This window comes from Myiozetetes cayanensis, unplaced genomic scaffold (genome assembly GCF_022539395.1).
Source record: "Myiozetetes cayanensis isolate MyiCay16 unplaced genomic scaffold, myiCay2020 scf23, whole genome shotgun sequence".
In the NCBI taxonomy this organism is placed as follows: Eukaryota; Metazoa; Chordata; class Aves; order Passeriformes; family Tyrannidae; genus Myiozetetes; species Myiozetetes cayanensis.
The window spans coordinates 9,446,956-9,469,588 of NW_026087445.1; the positions used below are offsets into that span (position 1 = coordinate 9,446,956).

General features: G+C 44.0%; 1 protein-coding gene across 4 annotated transcripts in view; it reads right to left on the reverse strand.

The window, feature by feature from the left end:
• DENND1A (DENN domain containing 1A) overlaps window positions 1–22,633 on the reverse strand; it is a 144,879-nt gene that overhangs the window by 44,300 nt on the left and 77,946 nt on the right. For all 4 annotated transcript variants that reach the window (XM_050319891.1, XM_050319888.1, XM_050319889.1 and 1 more), the window contains exons 12-13: window positions 14,140–14,241; window positions 8,585–8,710 (exon numbers count right to left, since the gene is read on the reverse strand). In XM_050319891.1, the coding sequence (XP_050175848.1) occupies window positions 8,585–8,710; window positions 14,140–14,241 (228 nt within the window). The remainder of the gene's footprint in view (window positions 1–8,584; window positions 8,711–14,139; window positions 14,242–22,633) is intronic.

Below are 22,633 nucleotides of genomic sequence, written 5' to 3' on the forward strand. Positions count from 1 at the left end.
AGTTGAGAATATGCAATAAATTCCTGGTTGACAAATGGGGGGTGAACCTTAAAGGCAAACTAATCACACACGTAATTCTTACAAATTGCTCTCACTTTCACCATTAATCCTCTCTAAGATAAAATGTTCTGGACATGTAGACTTTAGCTGCTGCTTGGAGAGCTTCACCCAAATAATCCTTCGATATATTTTTGCTTTCAGTGAGCAGCAGGAGTAAGCAAAGCACAGATCCCACCTACAGCTCTTCAGAGCAAAGCTGAGGCACCTTCCCTTGCACAGGACCTTTCAGAATCTGGTATGAGACACACAGCAGAATCCACACAATATGTCAAAATAATGCAATGCCAGCACCAGGTTTGATGCTGTGAGAATGAACAACACATGTGTATGACACACACTGAACAGTTGTGTGAGATCTGCTACGAATCCTTATCACCCAAATCGCCAAACTGAATTCTGCATCACAGATTATTCAGGAGAGAGCCACGCTTGGACACAAGAGTAACCTTTAAGGAGTTAAAATGTCCTCAACTACAAGTCAAGTTGAAACTTATTTAATTAGGTTCTGTATTTGAAAAAAAATGAAATAAATTCTTTCATTAACTAAACCAAACTCCCTTAAAGGCAACAATATGTTCCCTCTCTGTCAGGACAGAGCGCAGTGAAATCTTTATTTTAATTGGGGTTAGCTAAGGGGCCATTTGGCTTCAGATGCTTTGTTTATCAGCCCTAAGCTTTACAGCTTAGCCAGGACTTGAAATATTAAATTACAGAATGATTTCACTAAATAAAATAAAATTAAAAAAAAATAAACTCTTCTAAGGGGTTTTACTAGAGATAATTTTAAATGTGCATTTCGAAAACTGGAAGTCCAAGTCAAAGAGACCTCAAGAGGAGCCCCTGATTTCCTTTAGCACTACTGGAAATAAATCTCCTTTTCCAAGGCCTCTTCTGCTGGTTTCTCATCCCAGCAGAGGTGCAGCTGCAGGACAAGGGCTCTGGCCATGGCCCTGACCATGGGACCCAACCAACACCACACTCGGGTGTGTCCGTGTTTTCCAGACTTTCCCAGGAAAGCCTGGGAGTCTTGGCCCTGAAAAGCTCGCAGTTGATCAACCCAATTTTGAGGAAAAGCAAATGAATCCTTATTTGGTAGATGACACCTTTTCCTTTTTTCCTGTACTAAACTAATTTACAAATATCAGACATCTCCAGTAATGCAATTACTGAAAATGCTCCGGAACAGCAATGACAGGAAGGGACAGGGAGCAGGAACTCTATGAGATCTCGGCCCCAGTGCATGGCAAAGTGCAGCTAAAATTGTTGAAATAATCCAGAGAAATTGCCTGCCTTATTGTGGGGATCAAGCTTAGGCTGCATCTTTTGGATCAAATTTTGGATTTATTCCTTATTAAATCTCCAAGTGTTAGGAGTGTTCCTAAAACTAAAATAAAATGATAAAAAGAAGAAATAAAAAAACCTTCAAACCTAATTTCCACAAATAATATACATATAAATGGTATTTTCATATTCTTCCCCCCTGTGGATCACTGAAATGTGACGTGTCATACATTATTTAAGATAAAAACTATGCCCATAGTATTTTATTAAGCCCAGTTTAAGAATTTGGTCTTTCTTTTGTTTTGAGAAATAAAAGCGTTGCCACCGAGTCCGAAAGAATAAAGCTTAATTCAAACAAAGCACTGAGATCTGTGCTTCTTCTTTATGCTACCCTAAAGAAAATACAACAATTCCAAATTAAATGTATTATTCATATATATTTTTAAATTTTTCTCTAGACAGCTCTGTGCATACCTTCTCTGTACTGTTCCTCTCGTGAGAACTACAATAAAATGAGCTGCTTCTGCAACTTCTCAGCAGGTATTTTGATTTGAGAGTAATCACAGTCTTCTCTACAATCTTCATACAATTTATGTCGTGATCATCTAACAAATAAGTAAAAGATTTAAACTGACATCAATATGTACACTTTTCTCTAACAATGCACACTAATTGTGTATCTCTAAATGAGAAAAATGTTTATTTAAAAAAATAAATCTAGTGAATGTACCAACTATTGAATTCAAAGCAAAGACACCACATGTGTCTAAATAAATATCAAGGAAGTGTCAGAGGTAAATGAGGAGAGACCAGGTGAAGTGTGTGTGATGTGTTAATTGTATTCAAGAAAAATAATAGAGCAAGACAGAGAAGCTGAACTTCCAATTATCATAATGGTATCTACTTCACAACACATTTTCAAACTTGAAAGAGACGTTCTAAACCATAGGAATTCTGAGCAGAATACCTCCAGCTGTGCTCTGCATAAATCTTGCACGCTGTACATACACAGTTTATTTAAATACCAAGTAAAGTTATGACTTACAAAATGCATATCTCAGTCACAATAGCGTATCTGTCATTGCCAGAGCTGCTACTCACTGAATGAAAGGCACAGAAAACAATGAATTAAATTAGGAAAAGATAAGAAAGGACAGAATGTTTCCATGTGATGTTCTACCAGACTGGAGTAGTGTGTGTTTTAAAGAACAACGTTTATCAGCCCTCTGCTGAGTTCACGTTTTTGTGCCCCCCAAAACAGAAGGAAGAAGAAAAAAGTGGTCCCAGTGTCAGACTGACTCTGCCCATATGGCACTGTGGTCATGACCAGGATTTACCTTTCCCTGAGGCGCTGCCCGTCCCGAACTCCACGTTGTCAGTGCAGCCCCGTGCCCGGTTCTGTGCAGAGCCAGCGCAGGGGAGGGTCCTGCTGTCCACGTGTGCCATCCTGGGCACAGGCAGCACACCCCGACCTCACTGAGCCCCGGGGCAGCGCCAGAGCGCGGGGCACTCCAGGGAAGCACAGCTCAGGGGGAGCAGGGCTGCAGCCCTGGCTGCCACTGCCTGTCAGCTGAGGCTCGCTCTGCCTCTGGCCCTGCCGCTTTCTTTACAAATCTGCTCTACAAATCCAGTACCACAACCTCTTCTACCATCTTCTGTCAAGGGAAGCAATCCTTTCTGTTCAGTTGCACAGCTGCTCATAACTGCTGAGAACGTACATTTCACTCCTTCCCTACCTGCCCGAAAGGTCTTTTGGGTGGGGTTTTTAGTGGTTATGTGTGTGTGCTGTCTGGTTTTTTTTCTAATACCAGATACAACAGCTCATTTAAAAAACACAGAGTCACTGAGTGCCTTACACAGCCGCTGAATTCAAGGCTGATGTTATTTTCTGCTCGGTGTTTGTTTATGTGCCTTGTTGTTCCCCTCCAAGTCCCCTGCGCTTTATTAGTTCAGGAAATATCTCCAAGTTCTCCTGCACCGAGGCATTTGCACGGTGCTTCGCTGCTCACCGAGGCTGTGCTCTCTCAATTACAACCAAAGGATGGGGAGGCAAGGCGATAAAAACAAACCAAGGCTAAAACAAACAACCAAAGGCTCGAAACAAATTGAGGAGAAACAAAAACAAGTGCATAAAACAGCAAACCAACCCCCAAACCAGGTGTGATAGGCACAGACGAATAATTGAATATCCAAATCCTCGCAGAGCAAAGCTGAGTGCCACGAACTGCTCCTCACTGCTCAGCCTGCCCGGGTAATAGGGAGATTTAGAGGCTTTGGAACAAAGCTCCTTTTATTCTGCAGCGAGGATGCAGAGTGACCGATCCAGGCTGATGGCTGAACACACAACTGCTGCAGGGGCTGCAAAGTTACACAGCCAAACCCAAGACACTTCTCCTCAGCCCTGTCACAGGGGCCACAAACTGAGAGCCCAAAAACCTCAGTGGGAGCAGGTAAACACCACTGCCCTCAGAGCAGGCCTGTGTGCCAGCACTGACACCAGTGCCGACCAGCACGTGGCAGCTGCTGCTGCTGCCAGCGCCCCACAAGGTGCAGAGCTCCCCACCCCTGGACCCTGGGCCGTGTTCCTCGAGCCAAGCACAAAGCCATTCCCACGATGGATTTGGGGGGGGGTTCCTTTTTTGGTTTGTTGAGGGTTTGGTTGGGTTTTTACTGTAATACGTATGATGGGCAGGGAAGTTTGACTGCACCTTGCATGGCAGAAACGCCCCATTCAGCAGAGGGTCACGTTTACTTTCTCAAGTATTACTTTTCATTACCTTTCCTCCAGAACATGGGTTTCCCCCTCCCCTCAGCGTGGCACACAGAATTAAATAACACAGCATCTTATAACAGTTTGGAAATTACAAAACAATTCTATTTACTACATACCAGACTGCTAGAAGAGATTAAAGAGAGTGTCTTTTCAGTTTCATTAACATATGTATATCTCAACAGACTTAGATGTAGAATAATAAATGCATTTTGAAGAACAGTAAATGCTTGTTAGAAAAAGAGCATTTTTAAGGTTTAAAACAGCAAAAGCAGAAACTTGTCTATAGCAACAATAAGGCTCAGAGAGGAAACAGCAAGAGGATTGAAATGAAAACAAACACCACACAGAAAACAAACAAAACTGTCTTTCCCCACTAAATCTTTTCCAGTCAGTGACTGAATTCGGGTTAGTATGGCTTCTAGAGCACTTCCCAGAGATGGGGAAACGTAACAATAGTTACAGGTGGCTTCTAAGGGAGGTTGTCAAAAACTTGGGTCTTCAAAATGCCACAAAGCACAGAATCGTCAGAGGGGAAAAAAAAGCCTCACGTTTCGGTTCCAGAATATACAGAAATTCACTTTATCTCCATTTTTATCACAGAAATATCAGGTTTTACACACTGTCAGTGCCACTCTCATTGTCTACTCCAATCTGTTAGCAAAGTCATCAGGATGAGACTTAGAAATGACTGTCATTTAGGCACTCCTAGACTGTCTCATGGATGTGAGAGCTCACACCACGCGAACATGAGGATAGCAAAGACGGGTGGCAGAAAATTCCTAATGCTCTGCATTAACACTTTAAAAGGACCACAACAAAACTGCAAGTAAAACAAGTTCTATTTAATAAGCTTCTGCTCACTGTTTGCCCAACAGCTTGGGGTTAATTTTAACAGCTCTGTGCACAAGTTATTTAAGCATTAGGGATCGATCACCTTCCTCATATTTTCTATAGGTGGACAAACACTCCTACAGCTCTGACCTATTGACACAGCTCTGGTGACAGGGAAGAATCTACAGTGTATGCCTTTAAAATATACATGCAGGGGAAAAAAACCTATGCAGAAGATGGTTATGGAGAGGAAGGGGCTGAAATGTGGCAATTACTGGGAGTTGGAAACAACTATTTACTCTTCCACTGAATAACTTAAAAAAATAATTCACCATGGCAACAATCATACTTCATAGTAGATAAAGCACTGAATGCTACAAAGCCTTTGCAAAATGAATTATGCACCAGTATGTAGCATGCACTTTCTTTATGTTAGTGCACACATATTCCAACAAAATGTCCTTTTAGACTCATCTGGCATTTGCTTTTCCACTCTGCACCAAATACCATCTACTTTTCTGACTTCTGTCCCACTCTGATCTCATGGATCTGGAACTGTTGAAGGAATTTATTGTGTTCCATTCAAGAGATTGATATAAAATAATTAATGCATCAATTATTTCCTTAAGTTGAATTCAGTGTTATACTGCAAAAGAAGATTTCCTCTTATTTGTAATGGCTTCTTCCCCCCCCCATTGCTCAAATTGCATCATATTCAGAGTAAATTCGTATCAAAGTTACAATTATGACAACTGGTAGTACATTGTCTTCTCTATTTAAAATCCAACTCTAAATGATCAGGCTTTGACAGGACAACAGAACTAAGGCAGCATCAAGACATGCATTCCTACACACCATAGCTCAGCCAAGGCAGTGTGAAAACTGGAGTCCATAACACAGCTGTGAGATTCAATAAGCAGTTTCATATTAGGATCAGCCAGCCACAAATTAGCAAATACTTCACAAAGGAAGCACAGGACAAGGGTGCAAGTGGAAAAGTACACCGAGCCCACCCCTGAGAGTTTCTGTTTGCTCTCAAGTGCACTGAGGCTGCACCAGCACCACTGACCCACACCCCACAGCCCCTGCTCTGGGGCAGTCACACCCGGAGCTCACCTTCACTCCCAGGTGTGAGGGGTTGTTGCTTCACAAACCCCGGGAAAGAACCCGAATGGAATGTGAGGAACCACTAGGTGTCAGCAGAAGAAAGTGCACGGCCACAGCTCCGAGCCCGAAAGCTGAGCCTGCCTTCCCAACATCACCCACCGGCTCAGTGCTGCAAACACCTCCACACAGCTCTGGGGGGACCTGCCGTGGGGATCGGGGGTTTAGACGATGACAGAAACAGCAACAAAATGGGAACTTGGAAAGAGCCACTCAAGGGAACAAAATGCTCACATTGGTGTCACTGGTAGAAATTTAAGTCATACCCAGGAAGATCAATACAGCCTCAATAGAGCCCAGAAAACACCCCACTGCTGCCGGGTCTGGCTGTCCTGATCAGCAGAGGTGTGTGGTGACTGCACACACATCACTCCTAACACTCCCAACTCTTCTGTGCTCAGCATCCAGCTTAATGCAACTGCAGCAAACACCGTAGGGAACAGCACTGAGTCAGTTATTTTGTCAAGTAAATCTCAGTATTAGACTTGTGAATTGTATTACCTAGATATGTTTTCCCCCACAATTTCTGGTTACCTAAGGCCTCAGAAAGTTCATGGCAACAGAAACTTCTTGTCAGGGTTCTGGTGTTCATGTACATTACACAACCTTCCACCTCTGCAATAAAAGCCTCTGAACAGAACAAGAGCTCTTACTATGCTCAAGTATATTAATGGGAATTTAAAGTCTGCTCTGTGACACGTCCTGGGCCTACACCGAATAATGAAAAAATCAATTCACACCATTTATCCCAAAAAGTCAGCTCACACCAGTGAGATGGTCTATGAAATTAAACTGTCTTATGAAAGGAGGAAAAGGTGTTGCTTCTTTGAATTTATTTCATAATTATTGATGATTTTAAATGAACAGTCAGATTCCTTGGGTTACAGGCCATGAAATGCAAAGGACCACATCATATTTGGTATTGCTTATGCCCCATATTTACCCCATGTGAAGGTGACACATGAACATGAAACACTTGCAGATTTTCTTTATCTAAATCTAATATTGAAAGGTCTAATCAGAAGCTAAATTTTTGATTTACAAAAGGACTTAGGAAAGAAATCCCTGAAAATTTCCACTTCCTGATTACTAAATTGGATTTTATGACATATTTGTGCAGCTATGTTTACAGGTTTTCTCGGATGGAATGATAAGGAAACCAAACCTCAGGTCAGCTGTCCCTCCAAGTTGCACTTTCTAGGGGTGTGCCACTGTCAACTCATCTCAAATGTTCATCCTTCACGTTCAGCCTTCAAAATACCAGATGGTATTTCCAGAACAGCAATTTAAATTTTTATTTTCCTTCATAAACCCCTTAACTAGTTAAATCTCGCACACGCATCCAGGCAAAGCACGCACCAATATCCCCAGAGTTGCCTGGCAACCGGCGGGCGGAGCAGGGGAGCGCAGGGAAGGCTGTGTGGATGGAGGGCAGGCGGTGTCTCCTGGCAGGGATGAGGGAGGCGCCTGGCCAGCGTGCCCGGCTGGCTGCAGGGCTGCTCTCCCGCGGCCCCAGCTGAAACACTGCCTTATTTCACTGAGCCCGGTCCTCACACCCAGACGTGCACACACGAGTCAGTACGATTTATTTGTCCTGATTCCCCCGTAAGATGTGAGAGGACTCGGAAGTTCATTTTTGAACCCTGAATATGAATTGTTGAAGTGATGCTTATTTGGTGGCTGAAGACACTTCAGTTACTGAAAGATCCTCAAGAAACACTGCTTTCCAGCTTGTAGTCCAGCTTTTGGCCTCCAAATGCTCGACACTGAGAAAAGGAGGTATTAAGACAAAAGGCTATTTTGTCCTCTACAGAGAGCTTGTTAAGCAGCTACAGGTCTAAACAACAGCAGTTCAAACTGGGCCATGGATTGGGATTTACCACGGCATTGGACTCACACGTGTGTGCTTGCCCTGCTTCAGAAAGAGGAACACAGAACATTCTGGAAATATTCTGGGGATCACTCTGCAGTTAGTACATTTCATCCTCCTTATTTCTGGGACATATCTCATGAATTACACTCGGATGTTCTTCACACTATTCACCCTGTCCCTGTCTATCAGCAAATGTACACACTTTAAAAGGACACAGTGCCAAAACCAGAGCATCACAAAACATGTGGAAATGCATTAATTTAGCAGGACTGGGTTGCACTGAGGTCCATGAAGATGCTTGCAGCAACCCAGGGACAGGTGACTCACCAGAAGCAATAAAAACCACGGTCAGGTACCAAAAAAGTGAAAAAACCAAACAACACCCACACCTTTCCATGAGCAGGTTTCTCCCTGCATGAAGGGTCCTGCTCGCTGCAGCTCTTTCATTTTGGAGACCTGAACACTGTTTTCTGTACTAGTCAGCCAAAGAGCCACCATGCTGACCTTAGTAAAAGCAGGTTATGCTACACTTCAAATTGTTAGGTTCTTTCCTCCACCACAGCTGCAGATTTACATCTTATTCCTACTAATTGCCTACTTACAGGTTCAATTTTCAGGGCGTTTCTGTAGCTCCCAAAGAAAGCTGCTTGTGCTTTTAGAAACGCTCTTGCCACACCATCTCCAGTGGTTGTAGAGACTTTCTTCAATCTGTTCTTCAGTGCAGAAACCTGAAATCACACAGCAGGTCTAGATCACTCTCCTATCACAAACAAAGCGTAACACATTGGGGCACAGCTAAATGAAAAACGTGCTAACCACAGCAGCAGTTATGACAAAAGGCCACATTGTGAATTCAGAGTTGAATTTTTCAGTTCTAAAAGCATTACTTTTCAAGCTGTTTTGCCTCTCCAAGATACAATTGGATTCTATTCAGAAACCAATAGGACAATAAAAGCTTCATTGAACCTTCCCTCCTACTTAAAATCCACTGTTAACATGCTGCTCAGTACTGTTTTAAAGGTAGTCCATGAAGTTCTGTGTCATTCTTAATTAGAATCCAGGAAAGAATTACAGATAAATTAAGTCAAACATCAGATTAATAAGAGAAACTGCTCTGCATAGCTGGACCATCCATCACCACCAAGGCTAAGATCAAATTCAGGAGGTCTGAAAAATTTGTTTGCCACAAATCCAAGTTTTTTTTTAAGGCTGTATTTCCTTGTATATCAGAGACTTAATGGGCTAGTAACCCTGTGAGAACTGTATTTGAGGCTGGGGGGTTCCCCCACCGCCCCTCAGCAGCACTTGGGGAGCAAACACACACAACACACTTGTGGGCTCAGGCAGGGACATACAGACCCATGAGCAAAGGGGTCGAATTAGGAAAATTAATTTAATTTATTGCCAATTAATATACAGTCAGATAACGAGAAACAGAGAAACTTAAGGCACCTTCCATCGCCGCCTTTTCCCAGCTCAGCTCCCCGCCCCGCTCCCGCCTCCCCTCTGCCCACACCGGTCCCAACAGCCGCTCCCGGACACTCCTTCCCCCTCACACTCTTCCTCACCCTGCCATGGGCTGTTCTGCCTGTTTTCAGATGGTTTTGAAGCAGTTTGTCGAGGGCTGAGCTGTGCCTGCCTCAGCCGTCCCTCAGAGCCGTTCATGGCCCCTCACGCTCCCTCAGAGCCTGTCATGGCCCCTCACGGCACCTCAGGGCCCCTCACGGCCCCTCACGGCCCCTCAGGGCCCCTCCTGGCCCCCCACAGCCGGCTGCAGTCGCATCCCTCCTGGAAGCACACCCCTGCTGGAAGAACATCCCTCCTGGAAGAACATCCCTCCTGTAAGCACACCCCTGCTGGAAGCACATCCCTCCTGGAAGAACATCCCTGCTGGAAGCACATCCCTCCTGGAAGCGCACCCCCCGGTTACTCCTGCGTGTCCTGGGTCTGGGAGGGCAGGGACTCCTCATCTCGCTCCACTGGTGTGAAATATTGAATCCATGCTGGGCACTGCTTGTTTTTCCTCTCAGAACTAGATGTTATCTTTGCACTTGTGTTTACCAAAACAGTTGCAAAGACATTTCCTTTTAAATATTCTGCAGATTCTGCTGTAGGAGGCATTTCATTACAGTTATTTAGTGTAACAGAAATAACCAAGAGCGTGTCCAGCACTGTTTATAAATCGGAGTGCTGTGGCTTATGCCAATGATCCATGCATTAGTGAGCCCACAAACCCACATTAGAGCAACACATGATACCAGATTTAGTCTCATACCCACAAAATAAGCTCACTCCTATTCACTGAGATAATGTCCCTCAAGGAGCTCTGTAATTCTCTCAATGTAAAAGCTTCACCAGGTTTTCAAACCTGAACAGCACACTTCATGTTCGGAGGGGTCTGAACTTTTAGGGATGAAATATGCATTTATTTCCTGTATCAACTTATGTAAAACTATTTAAAGGTAGTTCTTAAAAGTGCAATAAAATGTCCAGAGCTCTGAGCAACTTTGAAATCCACCTCAAACACTGTTATAAAGGGTTTTCTTTAAACATTAATGTGAAGATGCAGAACTCGCTGTCTATATAGAAGGAAAAGGCTTCATTTTAAACAAAGCAGAAGTTCAGAGGGCTGGTCACAGCCTTTCTGTGCTTCAGCTCCCCTGGTTGGTGCAGAAGCAGAATATTGACAGGTATTTTGATAATTCCTTGAACACTGTAGCATGTCTGTATGCCACAGTTTTTTAACAAAAAAAAATGTTAACAACATGTTTAAAGAGACTAAAAAGTAACAAAAAAACCCCATCATACTTTCTATGGAATAAATTAGTACCTAACTCAAAGAAGACGATATGAGCAGAATTAGGGTTGCTTCCTGCCAAAAGAGGCAGTCATACTTAAAAAAACCTAAGAGACTGTGACCACTGAAAACGAGGATTATTTCTAGCCAAACAGACACATATACATGCAGTCTACCCTGAGAGTGTTTTTAAAGATTTTTATACTTCTGGCAGTTGAGGTTTAAAGGTCCGATTTCAACTCTCACCATGTTTCAGAATGCAATCTGTGCAATGCAGCAGAATGAAATGGTTCAGTAAAGGTGCTAGTGGAAATTCTTTTAATTAGGTCCAAGGCTTTTCAGTTGTCAACATGAATAAAGCAAGAAACCCTCTGCCGCAAACAAAGCGTAAGGAATAAAAACGGAGTCACCTTTCGGAAGATGGTTTGGCTACAGAGCTGTGGTTTGGTACTTGTGGCTGTCCTGGGAGCAGCTCATTTCCCTGAGTGACAACCAGCAAGAGCAGCTTCCTCCCTGTGAGTGGTGAGGGAAGCACTGAGGCCCCCAGGGCACTGCAGTGCCCGCTCTGCCAGCCCCAGCCCTGCCTGCCCTGGGGCACGCACTGCCTGCCCCGTGCCAGGGCTTCACCCACCACAACTGCACACCCACAGAGCCAGCCTGGCCTTTGGCCCTGGCAATGGGGAGCCCTGGCTGCAACCACCACTAGAGATGACACTTATTTGGAAATACATGAAAAATCCATAAGGGTTGCATAAAAAGAAATAAATTACTACCCCCTCTTCGCTATTCGTTGCAACACAGACGGTGGTGTAGGAGACTTGTCAGCAGCAGATGCACTTATTGTAATCACAGTCCTTAATAAATCTCTTTTTTTAATAATGACTATTTCAAAAGGAAAGTTGCTTCCCGGGGTGCTCTCATGCTGCCAGATTTTCAGCAATACATCAGAAGCAGAAGGTGAAGGGGGACAGTTTTTCACGTTTCAGACAGTGAAGCAGTAACAAATACTATACACCTTGATTTTCCTGGCCAGTTCAGGGACAGCCAGCAGGTACTGCTGAGGTAAGTGAGGCAAAGAAACAACTTGATCTGACTCTGCTAGAACTGCCCAATGCTCTGCAGCTCCTCTGACACAAATGCTAACTGGGAGGACCCTTGGGTAGCCTGTGTTTGCTGGGATCCTAAGAATTAAAAATAGCTCGTTCTAGGTTCCCAAGAACCAACAGTTCAGGCAGCAACATCATTGTCATGAAACTCAAGCACAGTGCACTACCTGAGGCTCTAAAATAACCACTGGACTTCATTCACTCGGTTTAAAAAGCTGATCAAGGAGAGGGGGGGAGAACAGCTTTAGAAATTTTCCACTGGATTAATTACCTGATGGTGAATGCATCACACAGAAGATGTTTTTCCTCACTGCTGAATATAGATAGATTTAATTTAGCAAAGTAAATTTTGTCTATTCAGCAGTGCATGAATTGCTCACTGTTCACATTAAGTAGCAAAGCTGACAGAGTAGTTTGACATAACAAGCATTTGTGATCAGGAAACTCCTGAAGACATTTTTAGCTTCTCAGATCATAAATGCATCTACTTAGACCAAGACCAGAGAGGAGACACACTCCCAAAACTCCCCATCCTCCCAGGGAAGCAAAAAGGGGAAAAAAAAAAAAGGAAAAAAAAAGTATAATGGATTGGCTTTAGAGTCTCCCTGCTGAGATGAACAACTTGATCCACTTACAGTTCCAAACACATGATGCATGAAAGAACTGACAGAAATTCAATTCTTGCACAGCAGAGCAGCTGCTCTCTAGTGGTCAAAGCCAACTCTGGAACAGTGTGAAGGGAGAGACCTGGAGGGGAAAACTGCCCCATCCAGGTACCTGGAACAATGCAGGGAGCCAGAGCTGACAGGAACCCCCGTCCCAAACATTCATTACACCGCGCACCACGACTCGAGTTAAAGCTTTGTTGTGAAAAATATTAATCCCAGCTGTATTTATAGAGCACTTGGGGAAAAAACTACCCCACGTATGCTACTGGTGAGCCCTGCCAGTTAATTGAATTTGCTGGCAGCACTTCCTCTGCTCTGCTCTAAACATCCTCCCAGATAAAATGGAGCTTTTAAAGAGACCTGTGGAAAACTGAATCAAGAAATTTGAACTAATAAAACACAACTCTCTGCTGTTATAAAAGTGAAGTAAAAGTAAATAATGAAAGGAAGGAAGTCTCTTAAAATTTATTACATTCCAAAGCTTGAAGTTCTGTGTTTATTGCAGGAGTCTCTTCTGATGTTCTACAGTGCGCCCACAACAGCTCCTTTAATGAAGCCTCATAAAATCTAATATAATACTTGATTGTTGACAAATCATATACATGTTTGAGGCCCCGTGCTCACTGTACCCAGACATTTCTTACATAATTCCATGAAATTTACAGGTCTGTCATTCCCGGGTTGTGGATAATGGCACGAGCGGTGACCAGCTGGCAGATTTGGATGCTGGGAGTGAAATCAAAATGAAAAACTATATAAAGCCAGAAAAATTCGTGGAAGCAACTTTTATAGACTGAATGCTTGGTTAAAGCCAAATTGCTCCCAATCAAGATGGCCCCTTTCCCTTCCTCCCCAGCTCCCTGTTCCGGCAGGATGGATCCCACTGCGGATCCCAGGGGAGTGCCGGGGGGTCACTGCAGGAGGCACTGGCCATTCACCATCACTGCAGCTCCTCCTCACACACCAGCTTAGACTGAGCTCCCTGCCTACCACTCTTCTTTCCCAACTGCACATAAAAAGGCTCAGATCTCCCTGTCAGCACAATATTTCCATGGAGCAAAAGAAATCCAGATTTTTCCCTGCCATGTTCTCCTAAACATTCACCCCCTGCCCTAAAAACAGCTTCTTCCACTCTCAGACACTTCTCTGCTCTTCCCCCTCGGCTTTTTTAGTGGGGATGATCCCAGAGGCAAGCAGGATGTCTTTGTGTCCCATCAAAAGGAAACATTAAAGGGAAAGATGCAACATTTCTATCAAGTTATTAAAGAAAGTAAATAATTTACCAAGAAAAAGCATGAATCAGAAAGCAAATAAGTTCTGAATTCTATCAGTGCCTGAAGTGACTATGTAGGAATCCATTTCACATCATATCCCAGGATCTAAAACGCTCACCTGGAAGCAGTCCCAGGAACAAGCCCACCCAATTTCATTTGGAAACAAAAGTTATCCACCAGTGCAGGACTCCCAGCTCCCGTGAGCACTGGCTCATTTTCCTTAGGAGGCTTCAAAGAGTGTCTGCAGATGTTCAAACAGACACTGCTGAGCACTCGAGGAGCAGCAGTTGGGATCCATCTCTCCACACCTACCACGTCATTGGGGAGGCTCTGAAGGTCATCAAAAGGCGTTTCCAGCGTGTTGGTGTCCACGTTCAGAATCACCACATCCTCCAGGGCCATGCTTCGGACTTTCTGCAGGGGAGCAAAGCCAGGGAAAGGGGAGGACAATGTAAGTACGAGGAGCTGCTTACATTTGCTGCATACAGGACACAAGTGGTGGCAGAACATCATGGAATTACAGAAGCAAGCATTTTAAAAGCAACCAACATTCCTGACTTTGTCATCGTTTGTTTTATTTATTCATTTTACAATGCTGAAAAATTAACCTTCAGTTGGCAGAGGGGAGTTCTTAACATCATGCACACTGAAATGTTTCAAACCAGAGAGTCTGTGGTTATTCGAGCAAAGATTTATTTCAAGCACCCCTACAAATGTTTGCCTTAATTCTGGTGTCCTGTTTGCACATTGGCAGCCTCCAGCTGAGTCAGGATTGCAAGCATATCTTTTCATATTTCGAAATTCATTTAAATAACAATAAGGAGTGTCTTTTCTAGGAGTTAGGAGTCGCAGTAAGTCAGGGATGGGAAGTGGTTTCCAAATTCCAGGTTGAATTTTAGAACTCCAGCAGAGACAAGTTTACAACTGCATTTAAGTAAACTGGATACCACCAGAGGTTAATTAATTCCACCATGTCCTGGTCAGCAAGTCTGAACTTTTTCTCCCGTTCCCATGAATTGAGGGAAAGAAAAGTCTCTAATTTAGTTTGAGGGCTAACATCATCTGTAACAGTCCGTGGACACAGAAGAGAAAAGCTCAAAAGAAGGCTCATTAATACCTATAACTAAGTGTCTAAAGATACTGGTGATCTAAGCAAATTTAAACACTGTCAGACTTATTTCCCTCCTTAAAAAACTGTAAAAGAATCACTGATACCAAACAGAGCAGCATTTAAATACTTAACACTTCTACTAACAGGAGAACTGCATCTGTTTTTTTAACTGACTGAGTCAACAGGTTTAAGGTCTCTTCAAATAAAGCTTTGAAAATTCAAAATCAGACAAAGTAGAATTATAGAATATGGTAATTGAGGCAATTTCCCAGTGAAACTGTAAATAAATGTTTAAGTACCTACATACCTACACACACAACCAAATGCAAGTTACTGAGGAGGAAAGTGAACAAAAACATACTCAATTTTTAATTAAGGTTTGTGGGGTGGGGGGAATTGTTTCCCTTAAAAGAAAGGAACTAAAGTCTTAAAACAATGGCAAAGTTGAGCCTTAGGCAGCTAAATAATTACCCTCAGTTTTCAAGGCTCAGTCCTCTGTCTATAAAGCAAACTGCTGTGTACTTAGGGCTAAAAAAAAAAACAACCACCATAAAACCCACTTTGTAGACATTTAAGTTTAGGTCTTCATGAGACATTTCTTCAGCTTAAATAGAAGAATATTACATTTAATGCTTTCCATATAAAAGGCAGCAGTAGTGCACGACAAACCAGGCACTCTGCCTTTCAGGAACCAAAGGTCACTCCGTTGGCTGCATCTGATAAACTCTAAAGCAATCCAGGAGCCTTGCTCCTTCTAGGAGTCCGGAAGCACCAGACAAACTGATTTGCTCCTTCCTGCTTCAGAAAATTAAAAATCTCACTTATACTCAGAGGAGTCTAAAAACCTCCAACAAAAAGGCCTTGCAAAGTGCTTAACCAAAGCCAGAAGCTTGTCAAACTCGAGTGCTGGCAGGACAAGACAGGAGGAATTCAAACCTTCTCCTGATTGCTGCCCAAGCAGCAGCACACGCGTGATGAACGTGCTGGGGGGGGTTTGTAACTCTGGTGAGGAGTCTGCATCTTCCCTTCAGCTGAATTTGGGGTTTTCTGGAGCACAGAACAGGCTTGTGACACGTGGGGCTCAGCCAGGGAGCGCAGCTCAGGGGGATGCTGCTCATGCTGCTCCCACATCATCCCCACAGGGCCCAGAAATAACTGTACCTGAAAGGAATACATGTTAAACTCTGCTCTGCTGCACCTCTGCACCACAGACAGCTCAGCCTTACTTTAAAACTCCTCAATATTTGTACTAAGGCAGTGGATTTCCCTTGAGACAAACCCTCATATTTAATAAAACACCAGAGACTAAATTGATTAATAGCATCTGTCTTGCCATGCATTCGAAAACATACAAGTTTTTGATTGTGGCTCATCCTAGAGAAATGCAGACTGACCACTCCATCTTAATCCTTAGCTGATTTTATCATCTCTGCTTTTACTATCACCTTTGATAAAGGTATTATCAGACAGTTATAAGGGCTTTTGTCCAATAATCACACGTTCCTTTGGCTGAGCGTGGCACCTACCAGCCCAGCTGACAGGGAAATAACAGCACTGGCTCTCAGGTTGGAATCTGAGTAAAAATTCCCATCATTCAGCTGCATTTCTCACATGAAATCCCACTGGACTCCAGGAATCACACCAACATGTAGATCATTTTTCACAAGTACAGTTTGTGTGTTGTCATAATTGTCTGGAAATTCAAAGGGACAGCCCCAAGCCACACACGGCCCCATCCGTATTCCACAACTTCCTGGATAGCTAAGCACAGTTTTACAAGTAAAGTGATACCTGTTCAGCAGACTGGACTGTGCTCAGTATGTTCATATTCTGCTGAAAAAAAATGTGGAAAAGCAAAGACCAAGAGGAAACGTGACCACTACGGTTTCCTACTCCCACTTTCCTACAGACCAGGGACGTGCTGAGTCAAAAGGAGAGATTCAGTGAAAATGTGCAGCACATCTCACTCCTGCAAACCTCTCTTAACCATCCCTGCCCAATTACTTGTAGCCATAATTAATCATCTAAAATCCATCTAAATCAAACTAACATCTACACCTGCCTTTTATTTTAAATGTCCCTTTTTAAAAGAGTGGAGAGGTATGGAAAGCTGGTTTAACAAGCACACTGAACCCATTGTTTATGGCCTCTATAAACATGGCTTAGTAAGAATTACTGACTTAATCAGAGAGAACTTATCTCCTGGTGAAAAGAGCACTTTAAATTTCAGAAATGGCACCTTTACTGTGAAAATCTCTTAACTTTTCAAACAAACTCCAGGGGGCCTTAAACACCAGGTCCGTAAATAAGCGCAGTCAGGGCGCCTGTCCCGCTCCCAGCAGCCAAACACTTGAAGTCATTTAAATGTTTTATGTGAAAGTTCACAAAACCAGAGAAACTATATTGAATAGAAGTATTAAGGGGGTGCTCCTCTGTCTCACTCCCATCACATGCTACAAGCAATATTCATCAGTAACACCAACACCAGTTTGCACTAAATGTTATTTTATCATCACTGGCTGCAGTTGGCAGGTTTTGCATTTTCTACCATAAAAAATCCCCAGTTAAATGTCTTTCAGGTGAACAATTTTATTGAATAGTTCAGTTTAAAAAAAACCAAACACAAAACCAAAAACCCCACAACACCCAAACACCACCACCACCACCACCCTCCTCCCCTCAAAAAACAGGTTTGTGTCACTTCATGGCTAAATTGGAGCCAAAACATAAACCAAGTTGATCATGAGGCTTCATAACCAGATACAAAAGCGATCAACACATTAAAGAACGTTGTAACAGTAAAGAGGTAACACACCTTCCACTAATTCTTTTGGAAAGGTAACACTGTTAACCAAAACTAACATTCTAGCTTGCTTATGCACTAGATTTGAGGTTATTGTAAAAGCACAATTCAGAAGAAGTCTAAAGCCCATTTGCTTAATGACTTGCCTGTCCTCAGTTAACAGTTTCCATGTATTTTCCTACGGAAAACACCCCAACGCTGCAGACAACAGAGTGTCAACCTGGCTGCCAGAAGCAGGAAACGCAGCGGATATAAAATTTTATTATTTCATGCCCCAACAGCAGCCAGAAGGACTTAATGAAACCCCGCTCAGATTTACAACCTGAAATGGCTATTCAGCAGACAGCTCTGGGTGAGGGGATGTGCCCCCTGACCCCGGGGCCCTTTGATCCGGGCACAGCAGGTGGGCTCCCCCGCCCATCTCCCACCTTCCGCCCGGGCACCCCGAGCCCGCACAGGTGATTCCCAGACCCTCATCCCCAGCAGCTGCTGCCAGCTGAGTGACAAACGGCACCAGGGCTGCCCCAGCTCTGCTGCACAGACAGAACCTGCCCTCTGCCTGGAGCTGCAGGGCTTGGCCTTCCTGGGCACGGCCCTCCAACGTCCCCCCTGCAGCTCTTCTCAAAACACGGCTCTTATTTCCATTTGTCCAAGAACTGGATGCAGGATAACTCCACAAGTAATCTGACATATTTTAAAATGCATTTTATCAATACTCCTGAAACCAGGTACAGCAATACTGGTGATATTTGTGAGTGGTTAAACTGCATTTGGGGTTTTAAGGCCTGGATTTAAGTGTATCTATAACCCCTTCATTTAAACCCTGTGGAAAAGCTGCACTTCCTCACTCACAGGTAGAAAAGCATTGATTTACTAAGTATAAATGGATGGAAAAAGCTAATTACTACTTCTCACCCCAATCAAAAAATATAATTAACAATTACCACCACCAGTGGCAGAGCACAGTGGTCAGTGAATTCTCAGAGTGTGTTCTGAGGACAGGGGACCCCGTGGCAGGGCCAGGGCTGAGCCCAGACTGACAGAACCCACGCTCAGGGCTCGTTAGCTTGGACTCACTCACACTAATTGGGCTCTGACTGGATCCCAAACAGAGCATCCTCACGCCTCCCCGAGCCAGAGCAGGGAAAGTGCCCAAAAGTCCCTCCTGGGTAGGTGTGTGGGGCTCAGAGGGCCCAGCTTTCCACCCACGTGGCTGCAGAAGGGAGAGGATGAGCAGCAGGTGAGCTCAGCCACCCTGTCCCACCACGTGGGACACAGCAGCAACTCCAGGGAACCTGCCTTTCCTAACAGGAGCATCTTTACTGCTACCAGGTTAAAATCAAACAAAACCCTGCTCATACAGCTTTTGGGACGTGCAGAGCTCTCCTCTTTGCTTAGGAACAAGGTCAGGAATCATTCTGAGATGCAATGGGCAGTTTCACACACGTGTTTGTCCTGGACAACCTTGGAGGAATTGCAATTCTGAAGACTCAGAAAAAGTCCTTGAATGACTGGAGTATTATCAAAAAAGGGTAAGAAATGCTTTTCTAATCCCTAAGTGTAAATGTTGGGTTTGTGCCCCAGATAGGGCAGGGAGAGGGTGACTGGATCCTGGCACAGTTCTGCTACCAGAGCTCCACATCTCCCAGCCCAACACAACCATCCCCAACAGTCAATCCAAACCACATGTGCCCAAATTCCAACAGGGAGTCCCCCAGGTCAAGGGCATTCCTCCTCCATCAGCACCATCCCACTAATAACCTTCCTGCAGAAACAGTTGCTGAAAGCATCGTTTACTCTGACCAAACACAACAGGCTGCAGCCAAGTTTGACACCACTTCCAACACAAAGGTCAATTTAATACAATTTGAGGACTAAAATAACCTACAGTACAGAGAGAGAAACTAACATTATGAAAGGGGTGTGTTCTTCTGATAGAGTTTCATTTTCCTATCTCATTATTTATCACTGCTAAGTACTTATCTTCCTCTAATATGAATTCAATTAGTTCTGTAAGCACGTTCCATTATTCATGGGATAGCTCCAGCCTTGCTTATCCAACAGCTTATAAACTTTTAGCCCTCTTTGAAGTCACTTTATGGATTGCTAAATGGAAATCTTATAAAGAATGACTAACTAGGTGATGATAGAAAAGCTGAAAAATAAGAGCACAAAACACAGCTCTATATTTTCTACCAAGGTTTTCCCCCATAAATCAGTCGGAGCCCTCTGACCTATAACAGGAGATTATCTTATCTCACTGGAGAACATTTCAGTCACAGCAAATTAGATTTAACAGTCAATGGATATGCTTGATATTTTAATCATAAGAAAAATTTGTCATTTTCCATTAAAACAACTGCTCCTTCCACAGAGCCCCCGTGGAACACGGGAAACTGCAAACCAACTTCAGGGTACAAAACAGTCTGGAAAACCCACTGAGCTGAGAGGGGGGTATTTTCCTCAAAATCACTGACATTTCTGCTTCTTCCAGGGCCCCACTCCTACACTGGGACAGCAAAACCCACAGAAACACCACGAAAGGGAGAACGTTATTTTTTCTCTACCCCAAATCCCCTCTCCCTTCACAGCACAGCTCTCCCTGGGCGAGCTTAGGCTGCCACTGACATTTACCCCACGAGGACAATCCTACAGTGGCAGTTCCTGGGGCAGAGCCTGAGCCCAGACAATCCTGGAGTCACCCCCTGGGCTCTGCACAGGTAAAGGGCTCACCTGCCTCAGCTGGAACGGAGGGCTGGGGAATTAACCCCTTATCCTGACACCTGGGTTTATTCAGAACACTTTTAAAGTCCTATTTGCTGAAATTTCAGCATTTAAAGAAAAAGCAATACTGAATAATGGCAGTAGTTTGTACTTCTAGTTTATAAAATTATTTTGATATGGAAAAGACAATGTATTTTTAAAAATACAAAACTGCTATACCATGAGAAAAAAAATTGCTGTTGCTACTACGATGTTATTCTGACAAATAAAACACAGAATTTTATATCTATGTGTGAGGGAAGGGACAAAGACAGTGAGCATCAGAAACAGGCAGGAGGTAACCCAGGAAATGTCCAGCTCGTGTGCCAAGCACCACCTTTGCCTTGCCCAGGGCACAGAAATTCTGCAGCACTTGCCAGCAGACAGATCCAACAGCCACTGTGGGGTTTTGTGTTATTTTCTGATGGAACAAGCAGAGTTAGGGCAGAGAAAGCAGTTTGGTTTATTTATTTCATTTATTGGATAAGGCACTTGGAATAACTGTACTTTGCCAAAGTGTGTCTGTGTTCCAGAATCTCTGGCTATTCGGCAGCCAGACTGGATTTAGTACTAAACAGATTTCTTCACAAGTTACTAAAACGGATGAAAATTGGCTTCTCCAAGAACAACTCCTTTTTCTGAGTTTGTACAGATGGAGTTTGGAAGGCCCACAGAGCCCTGCAGTCTGAAACACAGAGACAAAGAGGAGGCACTGGGTTTGTGGAGTGACACATCACCCAGAGAGCTCCAGGGTGGAATTCCTGATCGTTTTGCTACATCCACTCCCAGGCCAAGCACACAGCTCGTGGTGAGCACAGGGACCTGTGAGACTGGCAGGGCTCTGTGGAGACGTCACCCCATCCTCCACTAGGGCTGCTCTGCCCTCACAGGACCACCATAACCACCCCAACCACGGCCTGGGACAAACAGGGGGCAGGCAGGTTCCTGATCAGTACGGAAAACACATTTCTTCCCAGGTATTCCCTCGCATTCCCAGGAGCCCCTTGAACACGAGCACATGACGGGCAAAAAAATGTACTTTGTGTTGACTTTAAAATAACTGGTAACTCACTACCATGTCCTGCTGCAGTTCTGTACTCCATTCAGCAATATAAGGGGATCATCTGTACCCAGGATGGTAAGGAAAGGAATAAAGACATTCTGCACATTCTCATGAAAAAACTGACTTCTAACATTACTTCACGTTAATGCTGGGAAAAGGGGAAGTTCCACAGCACACACAGACACAGGGCATCATTATTACATACATCTGTCCTCATGCCAGAATATCTGATCAGTATTTGCAGAGAGATGACACAATACAAGAACAATTATTGCAGTAATTCACGCTCCTTTACGTGGTGTGAACCCAGCTTTCCAAACTGCTCTGCACACAAGGGCTGAATTTCCAAACACAGGGATCTCAAACAGGGACAAAAGGGCACGTGCAGCTCCCACCAGTCCACCCCTGCTAATTTAAGAGCCCCCAGGAGGCAGGAGCACACGCTCCTTGTGCAGAGTTCCTGTGCAAGAGGCTCAATCAACAGGACGAGCATTTTCAGCGGGCCCTGAGTGAGTTATTTATGTTGTCCCCCAGACACTTTTGAGGAAAGTCATCCACTGTTCCACCAGTCAAAAGCAAATGCGTTATTTCCACTTTTAGAGTTTTTTAAAAGTCACATGAATTACTGGGAATTGTTTATAGGAGAAGCTTTCTGTGAGGGCTGGTTCTCTGCCAGCTTTGTGTTAACATTAACAGCAAGTTCCTTCTTTTCAGATCTTTCGAACATTAAAAAAATTACAATCTGTCTGCAAAAGCCTAAAAGAGAGCTGTAACTGTCAACAGTGTGGTTTAATATCGACTCTGCCTTCGTGAGTCAGTCCAACCAAGGCACTGCAGGGACTAAAGGGAGCCCCAGGGTGGGGAGGGGACCCCAGGTGAGCTCATCCCGTGCACAGAGCCTGCCCTGGAGCAGGGGCAGCACACGGGCTCCTGAAGGGCTCCCATGCCCATGTGTGCCTAACTCAGCTCCCCAGCACGCCCAAATTAACAGCATTAGTGCGTTTTTAGGCATATGAATGAATGTGTAATTGCCTGGGGAGTCTGGCTCTGAATCATTCCACTATAT